The sequence below is a fragment of the Lytechinus variegatus genome, chromosome 13 (genome assembly GCF_018143015.1).
Source record: "Lytechinus variegatus isolate NC3 chromosome 13, Lvar_3.0, whole genome shotgun sequence".
Classification (NCBI taxonomy): domain Eukaryota; kingdom Metazoa; phylum Echinodermata; class Echinoidea; order Temnopleuroida; family Toxopneustidae; genus Lytechinus; species Lytechinus variegatus.
The window spans coordinates 15718474-15744487 of NC_054752.1; the positions used below are offsets into that span (position 1 = coordinate 15718474).

General features: G+C 37.3%; 2 protein-coding genes across 2 annotated transcripts; one reads left to right on the top strand and one right to left on the bottom strand.

Moving 5' to 3' along the window:
• Positions 1–80: 80 nt before the first annotated feature.
• LOC121425876 (allene oxide synthase-lipoxygenase protein-like) lies at positions 81–12064 on the bottom strand. Its single transcript, XM_041621961.1, has 13 exons — positions 11760–12064; positions 11013–11232; positions 9823–9867; positions 9005–9130; positions 7505–7602; positions 7050–7182; positions 6005–6100; positions 5224–5438; positions 4458–4717; positions 4067–4167; positions 3348–3521; positions 2066–2229; positions 81–532 (listed from the first exon to the last, which is right to left on the bottom strand). The coding sequence occupies exons 1-13, from the start codon at positions 12062–12064 to the stop codon at positions 418–420; spliced, it is 2052 nt and encodes a 683-aa protein (XP_041477895.1). The 3' UTR covers positions 81–417.
• A 2988-nt stretch (positions 12065–15052) lies between these two features.
• Positions 15053–22181, top strand: LOC121426355. The gene is made up of 5 exons (XM_041622632.1): positions 15053–15287; positions 18316–18930; positions 19583–19679; positions 20280–20419; positions 21437–22181. Exons 2-5 carry the CDS (start codon positions 18397–18399, stop codon positions 21749–21751), a joined length of 1086 nt encoding a protein of 361 aa, XP_041478566.1. The 5' UTR covers positions 15053–15287; positions 18316–18396; the 3' UTR covers positions 21752–22181.
• Positions 22182–26014: the final 3833 nt, after the last annotated feature.

Below are 26014 nucleotides of genomic sequence, written 5' to 3' on the forward strand. Positions count from 1 at the left end.
GTGGGCGTTTCATAAAGCTGTTCGTAAGTTAATAGCGATTTTAAGAACGACTGGTGATCCTTTCTTTTGGTAAATGGTATATTCATTGGCGATGGTTAAGTGCATAAGAAAGGTTCACCAGTCGTTCTTAAAGTTGCTCTTAACTTACAAACAGCTGTATGAAACGGTCCCTAGGTAACCCTTAATCCCAGTTACACTTTCTCTTTGTGGAAACTCCTATGAGGCATTCCAACACCTATGAATAATTGCGAATCTTGTTTTGGGTCTTCGAACCAACCATGCCTTGCAAAATTGCATTTGATGACTGACTGATGACTGCTTCTACAGCTAATATTGTTTTATCAATCGTAAAATGGCAACAGAAGTTCGCAATCAATTGGATTGTTTTCCCGTCTCACATAATTGTGAAACATGCCCTTAGATGGCAATAGAATTAGGGATGCAACTTGGATGAAGGATGAGGTATGGCTGAACACGATCCTTGTTCCGTTTATCAATCTCTGCAGTGACTGCTTTCAATTCCTCATGCAATCTGGATGGTGATAAGAAAAATGAGAATAGTTTCTTGATGAAACTGTGAATGCACAGTAAATCAATATAATTTTGTTTGATCCAGGTGAATGGTTGGATCAACAAGCTAACCACTAATTGGATTTCTTGATATGAATATATTTTAAAATAATGCAGTAAAGGCTGAATGGAGGGGGTGCTTGAATTGTTTTAAAAGGTATACACTTAAAAGTTCACCCTGATAATGTTTTGATAAAATATAAATTGTAGGAAAATATTGGTAAAGTTTTGTTTGATGAAAGTCTGTCAAAGAATAAGAGAGTTAAATTTTAATGTTTTTATTTTGTGTTTACATAAACTCCCAAAATGTCATATTCATTATGATTTTTTTAAATAAAAACCAACTTAATTTAAAAAAAGCAATTTATTTCCAGGGTGAATTTATAGTTATCTGCAAAACAGATATGTTGACTAAGTCACCATTAAAAATGCCAGAGGAATGACCAGTTTCATTGATTTTTACATTCATACTTCTGAATATGATAGACACAACAACACAATAATGGTCAGATTTAGTGTGATTATAAGTTGATTTGGTTGCACATAAAATGTGTTGAAATTGTCATCATCCCTTGGCCCTTTTTCATTGTCATTCAATATTTTGGTTTCTATTGTGCAATATTCTTTGTTTATACTTTGTGAGTTATATTTTGCTGTTTTGTAATAATTGTCACCTTCAAAAATAGTTTAGGAAAACCTCTGTAATTAACTTCCAGGATTTATTCCTTATTAGCAGGTTAAGTCAGTTTCTTTTGTAGTATCTAAATAATTGTTACGGAGAAAATTGATGTTGTTCAAGTGCAATTATTGTGTAAAGTATTGTAAAAGCTGAGATTGAAAGCCATTGTATGTTTGACAACTTGAAATTATTACTATTAAAATTGAAAATGCAAGAACTGTTATAAACTTATCTTTATTATTGTTTTTTTATATATTGATTGTTGTGTATTTACATATTCATGATGTCATAATTGAAAGGATTTAAAATAATCATAAGAAAATGATGTGAGAAAATACACTGACTGCCCTAATCAGGATTTGAACCTGGTGTGAATTTCTCACATTCATTTTCTATGATTTTTGTTTTTTTGTTTTTTTTTGGGGGGGCAAGAAAGATTGATATTTATAAAAGAGTGTTATTGATTTCATCATTATGAATGATTGGCAATCTTTTGATTAAATATCTTTATCATTTTTTCTACCAATGACAGTTTAAAAACTATAGTGTTAAGAACAGGATATGGGTTGGTTCTATTAGAGAAACTCTCAATCTGGTGTTGAAATACAACATGATATGTGAAAATGGCACCAGATGAAATAATGTGGAATGAACAATTTCAACAAGTACAATGTGTTGGTACAACATTGAACTAACACCTTTGATTCAACACTGGTGTAAAATTTTGAGTTTGTTAAAACCTGTGAACACTGATGGTGCAGTTCTAACACTGCTGTTCATTTTTTGCACTACAGGGTACATGTTACAGGTACTTACGTCTCGATGGCTTTCTTGCCGATGGGGTCGTACATGTACTGCACCTCAAAGTCCCCCAGAGCTTTGGTGTCTCTCCTGCTCAAGATTCTAGACATCACCATAGCTCGAATGGTCCAGTCTTTGGGAGGAAGAGTTTCCAGCACATCGTTCTCTGTTCTAACGCCCTAAATAAATGTACCATGAATGGGTATTGATTGAACAAAGGCTAGAATTCAGATAGTGGTTTACAGACACACTTTAAGGGGAATCCAACCCAAATAAAAACTTGCTTTTATAAGAAAAAGAAAAATCAGACAAGTCGATAGGTGAAAGTTTGATCAATATTGGACAAACAACAAAAAAGTTATGAATTTTTAAATGTTGTAAATATTGGTAATCACTATACCCATGGAGACTTCAAATTGGCCGCATATGGGATGTCATAGTGATGTAAGGCAAGGACTACTCTTCCATGTACTCTAATACATATTATGGATAAAATGTCATTTTTCCAAAAAGTTTTATTTTGAATTGTGTTTTTCGTTCATGAGGACATAAAACAATATACTGCCTGGATTATATTTAGATTACTGCCCCAGGGGAATGGGTACTTAGGAGAAAACCACAAATCCCTGATAATAAAGTACATGGCCTATGGGAAGTTGTCCTTGCCCCTTGTCATAATTTACTTACCCAGTTGCCAATTTGAAATCTACATTCTATTAGTGATCTCAATTTTAAAGCAGCTATAACTTTCTTACTGCTTGTTCGATTTCTTTTAAACTTTCGCCATTCTATTTATTTTATTTTTTGCCTTCCCAACACATTTTATGGCCAAGGCTGGATTCCCCTTTAAGACTTTCCAAGCATTCAATGCCCAGTTTATTGATATACCATCATGCTATTAAAGGATCATCATCAAATAAAAAAGACATTAATTCATCCTACTGGTAAACACAGCATAACATAAGATGATTTATTCCTTCTACTTTGCTATGTAATACATGTGTAGCCATCCTTTGTCTTATATAATTTTGAAACAATATCAAGTAATGAAATGGCTTGCCAGCCCATACGTATGTCTCCATGTACTGGCAAAGTAGTTCAGAGCTTTGTCGAATGATCTTTACTCCTATGATATCTTTATCAACCAATTAACAATGCTCCACAGCCAATAGCAATCATGGGTTTCAGGGAAATTATCATTGGATTGCAAAGTTACCATGATTATAAGCTTATTTGCAGTGGCCCCATGGTGTGGCAAACCCTTTAGGCTTTGTGCAATACTGTACCCCAAGATCACCTTATCTTTAGGTGGACTTCCCCTGAGACACCCAGGGTAGGAGGGGACGAAGCCATACTCGTCATACTGCGTGAAGGTAACTGCTGCATGGCCAGCGCTACATATGTAGATGATGTTGGTGAGAAGCTCCGTCAGTTGCTGACCATTTCGAAACTTGCCATCACTGGGTATGCCCTGCATCAAATAAATTTATTTGCAAATTTAAAGGTGTGTAATATATTCATAACGAACATGGTTTTGTGGTTGTTGAAAAATTACTCCTGGAGGTCGATAAAAGAAGCTAAAGAAAGGGATAGAAAGAGAGGGGATATAGTGAAAGAGAAAGGGGGATGCAATAAGAGAAATGAAGGAAAGAAAAGAGAGAGGGGCACAGAATAGTATACAAAGAAGGCATGCAGGCCCTAAGACAGACCCTTTGGGTACACCAACAACACACCTAACATTGGATGACCATCAGCAGGGCTGTTGGGAATTCACAGTGCGAATTTAGGGGTCAAAATGATTGAGATAAATAGAAATGCATGCAAATAGAAACCAAATTTTAGAGGGAAAAGGACTATTTAAGTGAGTGAGTCTCACTCGATCTCACTGAGTGAGAGTTGGTAACCTGCTAAAGGATAGCAATCATTTCACCAGGTGCACTTAATTAAAATTGTGAGCCTATTATTTTCATGCAGGAGACTGGCTAGATACAAGAGTGGCTAGAGTGTTTTACTGACCTTGATCCCACATGTATGCGGAGATGCTGCAGAAGGTTCGGTTGCCAGGGTTCTTCCCCATTCAAGTACTTCCGGGTCAGCTTTGATCTTTTTTGCGTGACCTGCAAATCAAGATGAACAAGAATTTGGAAGTTCAGTATTGTTAGTCAAGGAAGGATTTTGGAAGCTAACTTGAACAACAGTAGTCATTTTATTTTTTGTCCAAAGGGGGTGGATAAGCATATACATACATGGAAATTTTCCTGTCTTATCACATTTTTATTGTCACACTATTGCTAAGAGAGGAAAAGTAAAGTCCAAGGCATTTTTTTTCCAAATTGATTTTAAGTACACCAATCTCCTGGTCAAAATGAAAAAGATAAAGATTCGTAGATGTCTTTGTGAAGCATACCATAGTATCCGTTGACGACCGTTCTGACGTATTCCTCAATTGCTTCATATATGAGGGTACCGTCATCTCGGTAATGGTAGTTGGGTAGTACTTCTGGGTCATTGACGCCCCTTTCCTCGAGGTCATGAACCATGTGACCATCCTTCGAGATATTCCAGTCCTTCCAGACTCGACGAATCAACTCCATCATCCCTTTACGACCGATCAGCAAGGTCTCTTCGATCCAACCGTCTTCTCCAAACAAGGTGTCGTAACCAACACTATAGGGGAAAGACAAACCTCATGAACCTCAAACAAACCTCATCTCTCATGAGAAAAATCTATGTGAAATCAATGTCGCGATATTTAAAATTTTTGAATAATTTCCAGATTAGATCGTAAACGAGGTAATATTGGGTCATGGCAAGGGCGAAACCTGGTTATTTTGATAGGCGTCATTCTTTTTTTCTCATTGTAATTAAAATCGGGGGTAAAATAGAGGGTAAACGACCATGGAGAGCATCATATCAAACATTTTGTTTTCGGGAAACTTTCATTGGCTCTGATTGGCTAAGGAGTACAGATGCTGGACAGTCATTATGGTAACTGTCAGATAAGACAGACTGAGTTTGAAACATCCATTAAGTCCTTTGACGAAACGGTCCGCAGAACTCTATCATAGAGTTGAGTTTTATCTTTCTTATTCCTCTCTCTGTTCCCTTTTCTCACTTTGTTTTAACTGTGCCCCTTCACCGTAATATACCACCCCTGGATACGGGTAACTTACTGGTTAATTCCTAAGAGGAACCGGAAGTGAGGTGCGAGGAGACGGTTGAGTGGATGCGACGGGGAGAGACACCGATGCGTTGCCACGGCAATGGTTTCCATGAGGAGATGAGACATTCCCATGCGGCAGATTGATTGGTGGTAGGAAGCATCGGCGAGATTGAACCACATCTTGGCTAACATCCACGTGTACTCGGGGTCACTTGGTACGAAGATCTGTTATCGAAATCGGTAGGTTCTTCATGATAATGTAATTGGTTTAAACTTGTATGTTCTAACTCATTTTAAAGTGACTATAAATCATAGAGTAGGTCGAGATGTGGTTATTTCCATGTGAAATTTCATTCAATGCAAGCTCCATATAACCATAATATATTTTGTTTTTCTTTAGTATCAATATCTTTACAATTAAGATTCTACGATTCGTTACAGTATTCTGTTAGTGTTGCTTTAAGTTTAATCATCTATAAAATGTTTTTGTGAAAACGCTTATTATGTTTAATGCATCTGTATTTTCTTACGCTTTACAAGTTTTGTGTACATGGTTCCAATTTAGTTTTATATATGATTGTATATTTCAGATGATGCTAAAAATCCATGAACGAATTGAATTGATTCTATCATAGATTCAGTGTAATTGTTTCGCATCTAATTGTTGATGGGTCTACTAATATTATCTGGAATCATCAGCAGCACATGGAATATCACCCTCTAAGCTAATAAACTTATAACGTATTCCAATTGTGTGTAAGGAAGCATATACGCATTGTCGGCATCCTTACCGGATTGTTCTCATTCGGTTCCTGGAAGAGTTGTATTGCGACGGGAACCAGGTTCTTGTCCTTGTTGACGAAGAACAGGGCTATTGGAGCTGGTGCCTACATGTGGATAGAGATACAAATGAATGTAGACCTACATGTATATCAATTTGTTATTAACAAGTGGAGCGTGGTGGCCCAGTGGATTAGTCTCCGGACTCTGAAACAGAGGGTCGAGGGTTCAAATCCCAACCATGACGTAATTTCCTTCAGCAAGAAATTAATCCACAATGTGCTTCACTCCACCCAGGTGAGGTAAATGGGTACCTGGCAGGAATTTATTCCTTGAAACGCATCGCACGTAACAGCTGCACTGCTAAAGCCGGGGTAATTATGCTGCATATACTGTATAGCGCTTACAGACTTCTGACAAAGTAAGTATTAAGCGCTATATAAGCAAATATAAATATTATCAACTGGGCGTTGTGGCGTGCGCCTGTAATCCAAGCTACGTGGGGAAGTTACAAATTGATGCAGAAGTTCGAGGTTCGAACCCTGGTCACGTCTTTCGGATGGTGACGCTAAAGGTCGGTCCCAGACGTGAATAATCATGTCTGATTGATACACGTCTGACATAAACTAAAAAATATATATAATTTGGTATTTTTCCAAGCATAGCGGCAGTAACTATGTTTGTCATGACTTAGCTCCAGTTATATGCAAATTAGTTGGTGACAACAAATATTCGTAGCAGATGTATCATCGCTAAGTGGTAAAGTAAACCTTAGGCTTTTCTATCAGAATAAATATTCCTTTAATTGCCATTATATAACCAAATTCAACTTCGCTTTGTCATCATACTCACGGATGGATCCCATCGGAAGTAAAGTCATCTCGACTCTCATGGGTTATCCTTTTAATGTATTTTGGTACTCTGTATTCATTTACTTGTACTATACTTGACAAATACTATCAATTAATCACTCAATCATGTCTTTAAAGAGCGCTTAGCTGACATTTATATTAGGAGTTACATCAAGTTTGAAAAGCACTACTTGATATTTTTTACCTCTCCACCCTGCCTTAAGGGCATTTCTTTCATTATCTCATAGTCTATGACGAACAGTCGTTTCTTCCGGATTGCTTTTCCAATTGACATCCCTTCTAAGAAGGGTTTCAGCAGGTCGTCAGTCACTGGGAGTCTACAGAAAAGAAGTTATAAACATAATTTCATACAGTTTTGAATATGTATATTGTTGAAAAGACATTCGAAAAACTGAACTACCTTGTTTCGTTGGAAATACTTAAGTACGTACTTCAAATTTCTTCTTGAAAATATACATAGATCAAAAAGGATTCTGGGAATGCTATATCCGCTCATGAAACCAATTCCTTAACAGTATCATTCAATAACTGTTTTATTTGAAATTGCAAATGTGAATATCAATGTCAATCATGAATGTGTATTAGTAGTTACAACAAAACGAACTATCTAGGTCAAGAAATGAGATCTACTTAACTTACTTGAGCGGAATCTTCTTGCAAAGTCGGATCTGCGATGGGTTACAACCAACTAACCTCTGCATACCAAATGTTGTATCCTTCCGCCATCGCGAAAGACACTGGAAGTATAATATTCAAAACTATATGCAGCAATGAGCTCGTGTATTTTTTATAAATGTGTTTCATATATTTTAAAGATTTTAAATTCACCAAACTCCTATTGTTAAGTTACCATGGTTTTCGAGGACTGGTCCAGACATCACTTGTCTGACTTTTACGGTAAATATGCCCAAAAAAAATATTCATGAAAGGGAAAAAGTCGATAGAAATCGCCTACTTCTTTTTCTGGAAATCTTATTATCTATTAATCGCTTAATTTACCACTATGATAAGGCCTATATTATATACAGTGAAAGTATTTTAAATGATAATGGTTATAAGCCACAACCTCAAGCCTATGTTCCAAGATAATCGGTCATTGTTAGGGATCAATATATCGATAAATTATCTAACATGTCTACTTATCAAGTTCGCAATATCACTTGAACTTGACCAGTCATCTATAAGACAAGTTCGCAATTGCATTCTTTCCATGAGCAGTAAAGGTCATTCAAGATAAATCACCAAGGTTGCTGTCGCATTTACTGACATAAACATTTTGGGATTCGATGATTATTCATATATTCTTTTTCAAAATATTCTTTTTCAAAATATTCTTTTCATTAAATCCACTGAAGAGTAATAATAAATTATAATCTTTGCCCCAAATAATATTCGATAATAATTTGGCCAAAATAATAGTTGATATGCCAAAACGTTTTCCATCTTTTATCACTGACCTACTTTCTAGTCACCTTGGCGCCGTTTAGGTAAGCGATCAATCGCTAAATGAACTGACCAATCAAGATCAATGTTATAAGCGCATTTGGTTTAAAATACTGACCAGGGACCAATCAGTGCTGTTCTTTCATTTGTAATCCATCGCAAACGTTTGTGTTACGGAGCCGAGAGCATTTCATCAGTTCATGAGACGGGCGCTTTCCCCGACAAGTCCTGTTACCTTAGCAACTGTGCTTCTCATCCAATCAAAATCAAGTAAAGTTGTCGGGTCTGACAACTTTTTTTGATGAAACGCTCCTCTGGTCTATCCCGTGAATGTCGCTATTAGATTTTGAATATCACAGGATACTATGTCAGAAATGCTTACGCAACATCTTCATCGAAAGTGTTAAGGCCTGGTCACACCGCCCGAGCGTTGTTGGAGCGGTCGTGGAGCGGAGAGAAAAAAATCATCACCGCTCGGTACCGTTCACCATTTTCGATTGTTGTTGTTTTTTTTGTTTTCGATTTTTTCTCCCCAATTTTGTGAGCGAAATTCGACCCTCTCTCCCTACCACTCCACATCCGCTCCAACAACGCTCGGGTTGTGTGACCAGGCCTTAAGTGTACATCCTCTTGAAAAATGGGAAAGGTCGTTCGAAAAAAGGGTTGATGATCAACGGCTTATTAAAGATATCTTACCGTTGGAGGCGGTAGGTCTCCACCGTAGATACTTTTCATGTCATCCAAGGAATTCCAAAATGTCGCCCTCACTCTTGTAATGACGCCTTGTAAGCTCAGAGCCAAGCTCTGCTTTGTCAGATCCCACTAGAAAACCAAAAAAATATGCCCCTCGTCATAATTTGTTGTTTTCCCCCCTTATTCCGATATATTTATTTAATTTCAAATCCATGCATTTATCTCGTTTTTTTAAAGGAAATAACTCGGTTTTGTTGTTTGTTTTTAATCTTATTAAGACATTAAACCCTATTCCCCAATACCACGGACATGCATATATTGTCATATTCATTTTTCCCAATGGCTCCTGAAAAAGGAGGGGCGGAAACGCCCCACCCCCCCCCCTGCTTCAGTGACCAATGTTCATGTGATATTCCAAATGTATGTTGTGTGTGTGTTTTATGAAAAGCAGATCTATAACATCAATAATGACCTAAAGCGCTGATCAGCGTTCGGCAATGAAAGGCCGTCCACACCGAACGTCCTGATACCATCATCGGTTCCTCAAGTGATATGCTAATTATATCAAATCTTCAGAAGGAAATTTTTACTTTCATTCAATAATAATAATAATAATAATAATGATGATGATGATGATAATAATAACAATGATGATAATGATAATATTAATAATAATGAAAATAACAATAATAATAATGATGATGATAGTAATAATAATAATAATAATGATAATAATAATAATAATAATAATGATAATAATAACAATAATAATAGTGATAATAATAATATTAATGATAATAAAAAATTTTTTAAGTTCTCACCTCGTATCCATAGGTAATCATTTCCTCCATCGGCACATCACGGGCCTAAAATGATGAAGACAATAATGGTGTGAAAAATATACACTGTAAAATATATTGGGTAAAATATTGTAACCAACACGAGGGTCATTTTGTGTGCAACCAATTTGGGGCAGTATTTTACTCAATGCGGGAAGCATTATATTGCCCAGTAAGGTACAAAAAAAAAAACAGCAGCAATAAGCCAGTTCGTTGTTCCTTTCTGCGCATGATCAAAAGATTCGACGCATAATCAGATCATCAGAGGAAGGTCATTTGTACTAAAGTGACATGATGGTTTTAAATCTAATGGGATAAGCACCAAATTTGATGTCTTGATTATTCATATATTCTTTTAAATAGTGGTTTTCATTTACATCCACAAAAAACAACAATGCGTCCACTAACGACTGGTATTTCACAGTTTGCCAAGTTGTACAACATGCTATGATATGTTCAAAGTAGGAATGAAGCAAACACCTTCATGAAGCGTTCATTATTTTGTGTGATATTCTAGTCACCTGGTCTATTCAATTTCTTCATCCTGCTATGTAAGGCAAGCTTACGTTATATCTTGCTTTGAAATCTGCCTATCATAATGAAAGAAATGAAAGGTCATTTGACCAAAATTGTCCATGAAGTAACTACGAACTGGTCTAGCACTTTAGAATGGGCAAAATGTTAATGCCCAATTTTGGTTGGACACATAATTACCCTCATGTCACGGAGCATTTTTACCCAATATAGTTTAGAGTGTTATGGTATGAAAAGCGTGAGGGGGGTGAGCGAGAAGATAGCAGGGTGAGAGGGAGGGACAAAGCGGAAATTGGCGAGATGTTAACTTGATACAATTTCAAATCAATATTGTAAAATTTATTTTGGCTAAATACCTGATCATTTTATTCTTCTTTTCTACAACCTTTATAGCATGAAATACCACGGATATGCGTGATATTATCTTCATACAAAGTTGTATGTTGCTGAGCAACATTCAAATTCAAATTTTCATAAGAGTTTAGTATTCATGAATAATAACAGGCGCCGTACATTTTTTTATATATATGAATCTTAAAAGTTTACCACAGTGTATGTGCCATTATGCCTGAAGTAAATGTTTAACTTGTTCAAGTCTATATGTTTGTCCAAACGAAAATCGAATTAATATTCGTTACCTGCGGCATTACGCCCTCGAATCTCCAGACAAAATCATACTTCTTCTTCATAGCCTCGAGTTCGGCTAATCGTTGTTCTTTCCGACTTTCGTCGTCCTGCGGCAATCGACTATCCCATTCAACTAACTGAAGACGAGGCTTGTCGACCACCCATCGGTTGACCGGGAATATGTACTTTGTGGTCGTCGAGTGACGCTCGACTTCGATGACATCGACATACCTGAGTATATTTCATGAAAATGGCTGAGGGTAAGTTTCGAACAGAATGAGTTTTAACGCTTTATATCGATTTGGAGAGTGAAAATATAATGAAAAAATTATGGAAAATATTCATTTTTCTTTAATACCTGAATATGTTTTACGAAAATGACTCAAGGATAACGTTGAAGCAGAATGATTTCAACACTAAATACGTAAAGTCCCATATTACTTGTCTTCTCTCTAATATTGATGGTGAAAATGCAATGAAAGTGATGAAAACACTCTTTGTTTAGACAGAGTTGACGCACTCTAAAATAAATCTTTTTTTTTTACTAAACAAGCAAAACAATGTTCTCTTAAATTATTAACCCTTAATTGCAAGCTTGGCTTCTTGTTTATCTTTTCACATGTCCTTTCTAAGTCTGACATAAATTATTTTGTTCATACTTTTATACAAATTATATTTATGCATTACTATCTTTATTTTGGAAACATGATAATAAGAAATAAAACTTGATAACATCTAAAATTTCATTCTGCATTTACCAAGAATCGTTGAAGCCCGACAGGTCTCGCCATACTTCAAGTTTCAAGACAGGGCCTTTATCCGCAAGTTCCTTGGGTTTGAAGGTGTTGAAGTCCCCTCTTTCGAAGTGATCCTGCCAAAAGCTTCCAGTAAGTTTCACATTTTTGGTCCTTTCATCGTCTTTACTATGAAGCGCGATGTAGATGTTGGCGTCCGTTCCAGCATTGCGACAGTCGCCGGTCTTCACTCGGACCGTGTAGGCAGCCTGGTGCTTGTCCTTGTCCCCTCCAAATTCTTCCAGGAGTCTGCTGAGGAACTCGCCCATTTTGTTTCATTTCTTGATCAGGATCTCTCGAGGATGTGGTCTCTTCGCGGAGTCAACCAGGCTGGTGAAGGGACTATAGCATTTGTGTGCTCAAGCAGAGAGGTACTCGACGAGAAAGCTGCAGCTACACTCGAGAGGCTGTCAGCCTGAGAGGCTGTCAGCGATGCGTAGGGTGTAGACAAGGGGTGTGGAGACTGGAGATGGGGAAGCAGTCCTCAACCCCCCCCCCCCCCTTCGGCCTTTGAAATTCAGGTGAGAATGTCGTGTAAAATACACAGAGAAAGATGAGAAGAGACGGAGAGGGATAGATGAAGAAAGGCCGATCTTGCCTACTGACCATAGAAATACATCAGTGTCAAAATAAAAAGAAAAACTGCTTTGTGGAGAATCTGGGCGTCCACCCCCCCCCCCCCCTCCCCGCCATCATTCATTCCCAGTCAATACACTTCCAGTCTCAATGCTATGTATCGGGCATAATGCCATCAAACTAAAAAAATAAAAACGCAGAAATCATAAATATTTTGCCCTGATCGAGCCATTCAAAATGTAGAATATCTTAAATCTTAAGGTTATATCAATAACTTGTGATTAATAATTCGTTAGGAGATTTTTTTTAAACATGCACCCGCTGTTCGCTGTGGAATGGTTATGATATTTTGAGATCAAACACATCTTCAAACCTCAGTACGATCATCCTTCAAATTTCCACTCCCCCTCCTCCTTCTACTACTACTACCACCACCACTACAACACCACCACCACTACTTCTAATATACTACGTACAAGGCCTATATTCCATACGACTTTGAGTTTGATGGATCGCCTACTTGAGTAAAGATATGTATCAGATATCACCTTCCTGTCAGTGTGAATGATTCGTCTAATCAATCTTAGATGTCCTCGTTCCAATGTTGCTACATTCAAGAGAAAACGGGGGAGGGGGTACACCGCTATTGGGGGTATGGGCAATCGCCCCCATGATATTTTAAGTAATGAAGGGGGGGGGAGAATACAGGGGGAAAAGACGAGAAAGAAAAGTGAAGAGAGGGGAAAGAAGAAAATACAGATAGCGACATTTCCGTAAAAAAAAATTCTGACTAACTTCAAATCATGTCTAAATAATATAAAGCATTTCTGCATCGACTTCATTCGTCAGGCAAACCGCGGGCGTGATAATATTAAACACGTTAAAGGCAATACGGTGTAAAATGTACAAAAGAAAATTAAATAGAACATTGGATAAACGTTTATTGGCCTCCATGGTAGGATTGTCAACAACATAAATGAATGATACTACTACTACTACTACTACTACTACTACTACTACTACTACTATTACTACTACTACTACTACTACTAATAATAATAGTGATGAAATAGAGCATGAAAAGAAAATATTTAGAATTAATTCACCTTAGCATGAAAGAGGATTAATTCATTTTGCGTGCCATTGTGGATTTATTATAAGACGTACAAACAGATCTGAATATCAATCATTTATTTGGACCTTACTTGATGATCACTATGTTTTCTAAAAAAATCTTGAAAATAAGAAAAACATAATGGTTTTCATAATGGGGAGGATTATCTATCACATTTATTGTTTTTTATTGAATATTATTTTTGCACCAAAATAATATCCTTGCTTAATTTTAAGTTCATCTATAAGCTATCGATCATAACAGAGTATGATGATATTTATTTGATACATACAATTGCGTATAAAACTTTTCAACTTAATTCTTATATTAAGCCCTATCCTCTAAACAAATTTCCGTTTTCACAAGCGTAAGTGTGAAATATGTGATAATATATTTTTCTTTTATATTTTTATGTCAAATCATTTTTTAAATCGATTTTCGTTATAAAAGACCACAATTTCGCTCGCTCACGATGTTTATTCCCCCAACCAATGCGTAATGTTGTACCCCCTCAATTTTGTTTAGGTCTTAACACCGTTGTTTTGAACTCGATGAACTTGGGCTTCTAATTATGAAAAGCAAAAGGTTACCGGAAAATAAGTTTACTTTTTTACCGGGTAGGGCGTAGATACAGGGGCCTATTAGACACGAGCCCCAATAAGTTCGTGTGCCCCGAGGTGCCTTCCCCCGGAACAAGAAGGGAGCAACGTTGACAAAGCAAAAAAAAAAAAAGGCTCAGCCACTTGTCACGCAGAATTTTTTTTTTTAAAGTTAAAGAACGATATACAAAAATGAAGACAAATAAATAAATTTCGTCAATGAAAATGTCAAAACCAGCATGCTTCATAATTTTTTTCTCTATATGAAATATGAATTAAACTCGTTTCACTAGCGAGCAGATGGCCGGGCTCATGGACCCCAACGATTTTCACTACCAAGAAAAAGGGACCCCATGGAAGGACAGTGGTATCTTATTGATACCGCTGAAATGGGTCATCCACCATCTGTATGCTATATTAAATTGATTATGTATATATTCTATCTTTTTATATGGAAATAAATACAAACAAACAGGGACAAAGAAATTTAGGAAAGGAAAATGGAGGAAGTATGATGTTTTCTGAATATATCACAAAATTAAAATTTTGCATTAAGAAGGTCAGAAGTTTTACTTTCTCGAATCGGTTGGTCGCATCATTTAAGAAATTTTTACCCCATATGCTATTTCTGGCCCCCTAAAAAAAATGGGTCGTTACGCGCGCTCCCGACTGGTTTCAATGTTTTTTCGTTCACCTCTAAACTTTCTCTTCTGTCCCGATCTGCTTACTTGAATTGGGAAAGGATGCCAGAGGCACAAATTCGAGAATTTGACCTCTCGAAAGCACGTTTGTGACCCTAAAATTTGGGTCAAATTGAGAGGATTCATTGAGAAAGGATCGTGGGTGATTCTATTATTCCGAAAAGGGTTTATCGTGTAAATAACAGCGCGTGTTCGGTCTGCTATGGTATTTTGTCGGCCGGGAATTGTCCTTACGTTACGACTCACCGCCCCGCTTGTCAGCCTGCGATCCATTGTTATTCGCTCCGCTACACAATGGACGAGTCTGCACTGCTTCGCCGTTGCTATGGTCCGTAACTACGATCAACAGGTATACCCTAAACCCCTCCTTCATACAGGACCCCATGCGAAGCACGAAATATACACATCCCGTATTTTGAGGGACAGCATGTACAACGCGTACCGTCGAATACATAAGGAATTGACTTAAAACCAGATCTAAATGCCATTTTCTTCAATCGAGGTAAGACATCAACTTTTCTATTTTAATTGCATGTTTATGATTTATATTCTGTTCTAAGAAGTCATATAGGATACTTGTATGACTACATCGATCTAACGTTGCTATCATCTCTTACATGTTTTCGAGTATATACATGTAGTGTACATCTACTTCATTATTAAGATGATGTAACTTTTGTTTATCAATTTCTTATATTTCGAATTCATAGAATTCTAAAAAAAATCATGCCTTTGGATTGCTTTGATTAGTTTTATTTTGGGCATTATCTTTTCCGAAAACAATGCAATCCATAATTCGTATCGAGGTCTTGGACTTGAGATCAATTCTTCTTTCTCCTCCGTTAGCTTCTGAGATCAGCAGAGATAGCGCAGCGAAAACTGTGATGTTAACCAGTGTATATAGAGGACCACACCATTACACCGTTGTTAAATTGGTGGTGTTAGTTTTAAACCTATATAGGTGTTATTACAACACCTTTGGTTGTTACATTTACACTCTTTGGTGTTATGTTCAATCTTTAGGGTGTAATTTTAACACCTAAGGGTGTGATCCTCTATTAACACCAATTGGTGTCAGTTTTAACACCACGGTTTTTACAGTGTACCTGTAACTTAGTATGTATTGTAAGAGAGGTCAGTCAGAGAAGGTAGATGTATACAGCAGAGGAATACATGTAGGATTCACGTGCATGTAGACAAAAGGTATAGGGGGGGGGGGGGGCAAGGGGCCGGAAAATTTGACAAGCGCAAAAAAATGGTTATCATCCGAAATTTAAAGTTATTTCGACGAGAATAATTGATAAGCAAAAAAAGGGCTATAATGCCAAGAGTTTATCTCGTCCTAAAATACATGCTTTATTTCGATTTTGAATGATGTATTTCTTACAATCATAAAAGACCACAAACAAATAGTAGGGGGGGGGGCATTTTATATTCTGCCCCCCCCCCGGGATCTCCGCCCATGAGTGTAGACAATGATGAGGAACACTAAGGTAACTGTCGACTTTGTCGTATGGTTCTATATCAAAAAAAAAATCACGTACCCTCCTTTATTGTTAATACATCAGCCATAGATAACCAAAATATATCTTACAAATTATTCTTCAAAAATGTTATTCTGGTACAGATTCCAAAAAGTACTTTGAGACAGGGCCTGAATTCAAAGTAAAACCTTGGAATTATTAATAGGGTCGTAAACTACTACAGCTACTTCTACAGTGGCTACAATATCATAGCCAAAATAATATGAGATCGTAACTAATAATGATTATGACGACATGGCGCTGTTCAAATTAATGTTCTTTCATTTTTGGATCTACATGAACATCACCCCATGCACTCTCTTCATTTCTATCTTTCCTCTGTACTATTCTTAGCTAACTATCCGTATAGCTGACGTTACTCTGTACATGTATACATAGTTCTAATATCGTTTCATCGTTTTAGGGGGACTTATTACCAGCAAAAATGCAATCAGATGGTAATTTTCATGTTTTTGTGCACGATTTTTTAGAAATTAAGGACGGAAGCCCCCCCCCCTCCCTCCCGTTCCCGTGGCCCCGGTGCCCTATTACGGTGATGTTCATACCATAGAATATATGAGCATTATGTCCTTTTATATATATATATATATATATAAGGACATAATGCTCATAGTTTTATTGTAGGTCTATGTAGCCCTTTACATGTTCTAATTAAAGTGCTGCATATTTTAATTATACCCCGGGGATTTAGCGTTGGCTCCTTTATCAGCTCAATTCCATTCAAGAACATTCAAATGAATTTAATCGAATGTATTCACAGGTCTTTAAATATTTTATGCACGATTTACGTGATTCCAGCTGTATTTGAAAACCTCGCTGCCGTGGTGGGGGCTCGCTTGCTATAAGCTCGTGATTTTTTCGAGGAAAAAATGCAATGATTGTAGTCATCTATTTATTTCAAATAAAAGCAGCATACGAATAAACAAAGTCAAACCATCAAAAAGTAACAAGCAAAACCAGGCCCATGAACCTATACTGGTTCAAGGTAGGTTGAAATGTATATAATCTAATGTATTTAAATTGGTGCATTATACCCATTTGCCGTACAAAAAATTCATATACAATTAAAACCAAGTTGCAAAACTTGGACAGGCAATGTATTTGCTATCCTTGCACACAGTTATCACAGAGTCCGGGTTCAAATATTTACTTTTCACGGTGTGGTGGGTTTGTATTGACGATGCTTGACAACATAAACATGATCGCAACAATTAGTATTAATGTGTCTGTCTGATGGGGTTCTTCTTCCGTTGATTGAGTATGTTTAAACATTAATTAATCTAGTTCCTCAGCAAAGGGGGTCCAGCCACCCCACCCCCAATCCCCTATAACAAAGTGAACATCCATGTCAAACGTACTTTCACCACAGATCTATAAGTTGGTTTTATTCCAACTATTCTGTTGGATCCCCCCCTCACTTAATGTAATCTTGACCCCCTGACCCCTTATTTCCGTGTCTTAAAAATACCCTAACCGTCTGTCTATACTATTCCCGGATACTTTTGTGCCACTGATGTATCAAAAAGCATACATCCGGTCACTTTTTTACGCCGGCCATATATGCTTTTAATCTCGATGTAATAGACTATTACCTGTCCTTGTACATGTACATGTATTTACCTTTACACTGAATTATACAGTCATTTTGTTCCATGGCACGTTGCAAACAATAATCATGTCACCAGTATTGTCCAATTTTAGGAAAACAAATGGAGTGTGAAAGCAAACTTACATCTAAGTTTTCTCAGTTGCAGTTAAGGAGTGAATTACATGCTTCATATAATGACAAATAGTGTTTTCAAACGGATTAATGATGTATTCACTAAGTTCCATTACGACATGATTTATTAATTATGATCGTGCCAACTGCTAGGCCTACTCCCATCATTTGCCGTCTGAGTATCACTAATTGCCAATCAAACCAACAAAAAATTTAAAATAATAAGCTCTTCTTTGATTTCCATTTACCATCTCCATTTTCTGCAGCTGTTAAGTCCTCATCTTTACGGAACAATCTACCTCGTTGTCTCAAAGCTTCACTGAAGACCGACAACCCAGAAGGACGCCATGACAATGGTGCATTCAAGAAGCGCTGTTCCTGGGACCAAGTCCAAGCGGCTTGGTCCAACTGCCGACCGAGCAATAACGGGAGGCCATCACCGAACAACCTCGGTCTTGAACCACGGTGCGGTGACCCTCAGTGACAAGTCCAAGTACCAAGCCGGGCAGGACCTTTTGGTGACAAGAAGCGACTCTTACCTGATCCGTCCTCCCGAGAAACTGGACGACATCTGGAAGAGGCCGCCACCCGATTTCACTCTGCAGAGATACATGCCCAAACCGCCGAAACGTAACACGCGCGAATCGATGCAGCCTTGGCGCTGGGGAACCTTTCCCGGAGAGAAGAAGGTTGACCAGACCACGACAGAGAAGCCCACCGTGACACTGCCGAAGATCTTACAGCCGCCGCGACCGAGGAGCAGGAAGATCCTCACGAGGTTCAACATCCCAGACTCGGACCAAGCGAGGAAAGAAGCCGTTAAGACACTTGTACATCCCAAGGAGAAGTTTGAGAATCCTCAACCGCATGACTTTAGACAGGTAAGCATCGGATTAGTTAGTTATCCTGCGGAGCATTTCATGAATTAAATGGTCAGTGATTTATATCGACAACTGTTATAAGCTACTGAAATCCTTGCATCTGATTTGCTCAGATCAAGTTTGTCAGTGACTTTCACTGACAAGACGCTTCATGAAATACCATGGTGAAAGTCTTTTTTCTGGGGGCGTTTTGGGGTTGGGGTGGAGGCTGAATCTCATCTTTTGGCTGGAGAAATGAACCAAGATCTTGTGGACTTGTCTAATGATCGTTTCAATTATTTTAGTTTGAGCCACTCTAAATTTTTGAAATAAATTATTTTTTTATAATCTGGGCCAGGTGAAAATTTGAATGTCATGTATAGCAAATCAGCTCTTATAGATTATTTCAAACTCAAATTCGGATTTATCTCTAGGCACTCTTAGAATATAGAAAACAAATTTTAAAAATAAATGTGTTCTTAAAAAAAGATTTAACAAAGTAAACAAATCGTCCCTGACGACACTCCTATAAGAGTAATGAAATACAGTGCCCCCCCCCGCGTTCACTCGTTGTCTTCATATGGTTCGTTCCGTCTCGTTATGAAAGTGAATTAGGCGTCATATAAAGCATAAATATATTGATCATCATTTTGTTTTGTTTATTTTTTCTTAGTATCCGCCCCTCGGCCCTCTTGGTTTACCCGAGTTTTTAACAGCCAGCGACAAGGATCCTTACAATATAAAGTTTAAAACAGACAATATAGATATAGGTAAGTCAACCAACTGAATATTATTTATTTTCCCTTCCCCTTTGCTGTATTCTATTCAAACTCTCCTTACCGTTACATGATGAAATACGAGGGGATCTATTTCTTTAGTTCGATTTTTTTTCCCTGGGGCAAGAAAAAAAGATTATAGAAATAAGCATACTAAAAATAATATTTTATCAGAACATTATCAATGCCAGCTTATAAACGTAACTATTTTCGCTCGCCAATAATCACCATTATATTCAACTCCATAATCATCAGTAACCATGGTAACTGTTATCATCTCCTTGATTATCTCTTTCATTATCACCATCATCATAACCATTATCACCCCCACCAACCCCACCATCATCATCACTACCCCTCCTCCACACACACCAACATGAAAATCTTCATCATCGCCATCATCTTCAGTCATCACATCGCCGATGCGTCGTCAAAGTCATCATCCTCTCCAACATCGTCATTATCATCGTCAGCTTTAGCAAAAATAACGGCTTACTGGAGATTGTATATAAATATGAATTCAAAACTACCCGTAGATCCAGTTAATTCCTTTTCTTTCTCACATGTTTCTGTCTGATATTTTTTTTCTTACAGTGTATGGTCTTCCTCCTCCACTTTCGGACCGGTTTAATGGTATCCAGATGGGCCAAGACGTTCTCAAACAACCTCCAAAATTCGAACAACACTTACACCATCCGAAGGGCAAGTGGCCGTCGCCATCCGGAGAATTCTCGGTAAAAAGTCACCCCTTTTCTTTGGTCATTATCATATTCTCTTTCTTTCTTCCCAATCCTTCCCATTCTCCACCCTTCTTGTAATTATTTTTATTTAGTACTCGTCTTTTTTTTCGTCGTCTTCATCATCATCATCATCACCATCATCATCATTCACTACTACACTTCGGTATTACGGTAGTATTGTAATTATTGTTATTTACTGTTATCCTCATTATCGTCATCATTTAATAATCGGTTATTCAGCATACGGTAATCTCCCAAGAGTCCCATCTGTAATGGACATAAAATATTCTGCCTTAAGTAAAGGGAATATGAAATTCCATAGTTATGAACGGAACAGTTTGGGAAGGTGAGTCCATCATTTAAAGAGAAAAAATGATGTTGAAATAAAAAGATCACTGAATATTTATTTTATTTTTCTAATTCTATCTATTTGTTTTGTTTATTTATTCTTTTGGGGGATGGGGTTAAATTTGTCATTCAGCATATTTGGAATTTATCGACCTCTGTATTGTACGTGATTATGACATTGTGGTTGATGAATAAAACACTTCAGAAAAAACCCTAAAAATATCACAATCTTTCCCACCGTCATTCACATAAACATCAGTATCATCAAATCAATATTATATCTTTTCAACTAAATGTTTAAAAGGAAACTTAACATTCTCATCATTTCAAAAGAAATTAAAGTATCAGCATGAGATAGAACGAACTATGCACATGCAACAAAATAAGTTTATTGTATATCTTGATGAATCGAGGCACATCGAGCTTATTTAAATTATGTATTTTGTATATGTATGATATTGAATTTGATGTATCACATACATTTTGCATTTGTTTATATGCGTTGTGGAGAAATATTGAATAAAGACTTTCTTTGAAAAAGAAAAAAAAAATCAAGTCGTGGTTGAACTTCTTAATTTGCTCAAACAAGGCTACCTCTTTTTCGACCAGGTTTTACCTGTGTTAATAACGTGCCCCTCTCTCTGTTTTGCATTCAATCCATAGCGATATCGAGCGCGCAATCGATCACCAACCACGGTTCTCATGGACAACGTCGAGGATACCCTTACCAAGAAGTGGGCGCTCGAGAAGCAGGAGCGTCTCCGGCGAAAGAAGGAGAGAGAAGAAGCCGAAAAGAAGCTCATTTTCGAAGAGAAGGTCGCCAAGGAAGTAGCCAAAGTGTCCAAGAAGACCAAAGACCTTGAGGCAAGGGACAATGAATTTGGTGCGTGGCATGATCACTTTCATATGAAGAACAGTCGCGGTCGTGGAGGAAGTCCGTATAGCACGATATCCAGCGATATATCGAGCGATTTATGATGATCAGTAGAACAGTCGTGGTCTTGGATATAGAACGTATAGTATGATCACCAGCAATATGATGACCATTAACAACTTGAATGATGTTGAGGTGTTGCAATAGGTCCATTGGTCTGGGATGTCTACACAATGCCTTTAAGTTTAATCAATGCCAATATTACCCTCTGAAAACTAGAGATTCCCCCTGTTCAAAATGCTAGTCAAGACCATCATGAGTGGAGCGTTTCATGGCATGATTTGTCGGACGATATTTCGACAAGTCCTCTTTCACCGGACAGTTACCATAGTAACGGTGCTCCTCAGCCAATCAAGATCAAGGATTTTTTAAACCTACATAGTTGTCAGACACCCGGATCACATGTACACAAGGCGATGGATGATTTCCACTTCAAGTTCGGTGTTTATCTTTCCCTATTGGTCATTTTACATGTAGGTCACTTTATTCCAGTATGATAGCACCAAACATAATTGCAACATTGATTGGTGAGGAGTTTTTACCTGATTGCTAAGAAAGCATGAATGTTTTTAAGCAAGAAACCAGAGGACCGTCGGCTTAAGGTCCCCTCCGAAGGACCTGGTAATGAGGATTAATGCCTTACCAAAGGGCACTAGGGCACCAAGTGGGAGTCGAACCCGGGTCACCGGAATACGAATCCCCCGCTCTACCGACTGAGCTATCGCGCCTCCGTAATTATGTAGATGGTCCTCCGATGAAGCTTACAATGTGTTGAACTGTCAATAATGCTATTTGAGCCATGTTTGTAAAAAAAAACACACAAATTACGGGATTTGAAGCTGGAGAAGACAATCAAAACTGTGCTTCCAACACCAGCAATGACTCTACACCGAACTTGAAATCACCCAATACCGGAGATATAGATGTGTTAGCAGGGTGTGATGATTGGCAGGGTATGATTTCCGGATGATTCGAACAAGCGTGGATGTAATTATTTTACCGTACTTATCGTATGGCGAGAGTTAAAGTTGCCTGCTCGCACCCAGGAGGTGCAGGTCAAATTTTAACCAACCTATATGAAATTTATGTTTGTTAAAATATGAACTTACTAATTGTTGGTGAAGAACCAAGCTGCATGCAAAATGAATGAGTTTTTTGAACTGACAGCTCGTCAGTTCATATCTTAACCAACGATTTGGTTGATTTAAAAAGATTCTGCGAGTGCATTAACCTTTCTGTGGCCGGACAAGTCACCTACCCTCAAACAATGATTGAGACCATGGACCTATTGATAGGTCCATGCTGAGAAATACTACACACTAATTGTATGCATGTGGCACGCACTTATTAATGACACGGAAAGGCCTGTAAAGTTACTTCAAAACTATGCAAACTTTGATACAAAATATTTATTACAAATTTTTTTTTGCAATTTCGTGCAATTTTTGCTTCATTGATATGTTTTATTGGTTATTATATTTCTGTTTTTTATAAACAAAAAAAAAGTGGTAATGAAAAACAAATCCAATTTAAGTTGGAGAAATATCAGAATGATGCTTGTTAACAATAGTATTCCTTAACCAGCTTTGAGTCGCATGTTGTCCATTAAACGTTTCATTGCCCAAACATCGTTGGTCATTAGAATAAACTTTTGATAAGTGAAAACAGTTCACTATCTTTTGTTTCTCATTGACCTATAGTTGTCCAGGGAATAATTGCCGCACACAAGTCATCATTGAACACGCATGTGCCCAAATCAAGCAATCCGGAAAATAGTTAACAATGCAGATGTAAAATTTGCTCAACTGTTGGAAAAATATGACCGACAATTGACCAGCATTTTAGTTGCACAGTCCAATCGGTATTACCCCGTATCCCCTCATATGTGCAATTTTCGTAATTAATTGCAAATACTTATTTTGGGGCATTTTCATTATTCATCTAAATGTAAATATAATGTTATTTGAATTGTATGTATATACAGAGTATACGTATCTGAAATAAATTGGTGAATGCCAACAAATCAAAATAATAATCTCCATCAATGCTGTTTCGATCGTGTTACTTTACGTCTTGCGCCATCATAGTTCGGAGGAAAAAAAGGTGTAATGAATATAGAACAACTGTTCTTTTCACTTTCAGGCGTAAAGGGGAACAGTGAAAATTTGAGATTGAGAAATTGAAGGGGCTAAACCCTGCTCATGGTGTGTTCACGACGTGTTCACAGTGAGTTCATAGTGAATTCACAGTGTGTATACAGTGTGTTCTCAATGTATTTTCAATGTGTTCACAATGTAGTTCACAATCATGTTTGATTTGAGCCTTTTTATCAGCGTGAACCACAAGTAGGCCACCACGTGAACAAACAGTGAACACTTACACTGTCGAGGTGTCGACAGTGTGAAATTATGTCCACACTTCTCAATTTGAGCATTCCAACAGTATGAATGACATTCACATATTCCACAATGTGTACACACACACACACACACATACTGCAAACAATTGCCTCGTCCACTATGTGAGCAAACTGAACACTACACCGTCGAGGTGACCAGCCGTAGCGTAACAGGCGGGGGCAAGCTCGCTCCCCCCCCGGCAGATTTCACCGGGGGGTGGGGGGAAACGGGAAAGGAGAAAAGGAGAAAGGGAAATAAAGAAAGAAAAGTAGGTAAGGGAAAATGTGAAGAGAAAGGGAAAGAGAGAACATAAATAGGGAAAATGGAAGGAAAGAAGAACATTTGCGAAAGTACAAAGTATCCTGAAATACTCCTACATTACCATGGTTAGCAAGAGAGGGATATAAAATAAAAAAAGATATTACCCAATGGCACGGGCAAGAATGGCGGGAAAAGGGGACAAAAGAGGCAAAAGGAAACGGGAAATGAAGGTAAAGCCAAAAGATAAAATTTGAAGATCAGAATATGAAGAAAATGGACAAGAAAAAAAGAGAAGAACTTAATAACACGACCGGGCTGCCGAGGATTGAAAAATATAAAGAACGGGAAGGAAGGAGGCCGGTGTCTATTATAAGCTTGCTAAATTTGATGCAATAATGTTCGCATTCTGGACAAAAATCCTCATCAAGGGCTAATTATATCCCTTGTATCATTGTATATTATGTCCTAACGCATAAGTAAAGCTTTTCGCTGGCAAGATTTACCGTAGAAAGCCTCTTAATGGTTACTTTGGCCAAATTTCCTAAGTTACTATCACATAAGTAGAATTTAATTTAAAAAAAAAACATTTTAAAAAGCCAATTTTTTCTGGTTCGCTTCGATCGCTGGCGACTTTTACAAATGTTTTCCACATTTGCTATGTTGTGCTACCTCAAAATATTTCGTTTATTATCCGCAACTGCGTTCATTTTATGTGTTGTGCATGTACCCGCGATTTGATAAAACAGTGGCCATTTGAGATAAGTAAATTATCTGTTCATTATGAATGGCCTGAAAGAGTATATTCTCTCGAAAAATTTGATAACATATATATGTGTTACGTCTTCACGCTTGGATGATCACAAGGTGTTCTTTGCAGTGATGTAAATTTTGATTTGCGCCAAAGTAAGGCAAGACTGCAATGAATGAATCGAGATGTCAGTAATGTCATAATCCTAAAGAGAATGCATGAAAATCCATTTCAAGACTCTTTTTTCAATAATTTACATTTTAAGTGTTCAATAAACGCTTAATTCTTAAGTTAATTTCCTTTAAAAGGGTTTTACAAATATGTTTATTAACTCAATGACATAACTGACATCTGGATTCATTAATTGCAGTCATGCCTTACTTTCGCGAATATCAAAATTTACATCACTGCAAAGAATACCTTCTGATTATCCAAGCATAAAGACACATGAAAATGGTATCAGATTATTGGGAGAACATGCTCATTAAGGCTATATATAATAATTATGCATTCATTACAAATTTTTCTTTAAATTGGGGATTGGTGAGGTGTCAATTTTTTTTTACTCACATGGTAAAATTGTCTCGAACGTGTCTTACGTTTATACCATTTATACATAAAGTATAGATAATTTTGATCGCATGATAATTTTCGCGTATAAACATTGTCTTATTAATTCCTCGTGTAGAACAAATAAATGTCTCTCATTGAAAGGGTAAAATATAATTTAACGGTATAAATATTGCCTCGCCTCTTGCATCCACCCATATTTTGTGCATTAAAACATGTTAATATAAATTTTGTCGTAGAGATTAATATTTTCCCTGAATAATTATCGGAAATACTCGAAAAAGTATCAGGCATAATCATAATAAATTGAGTACACACAAATTGTAATA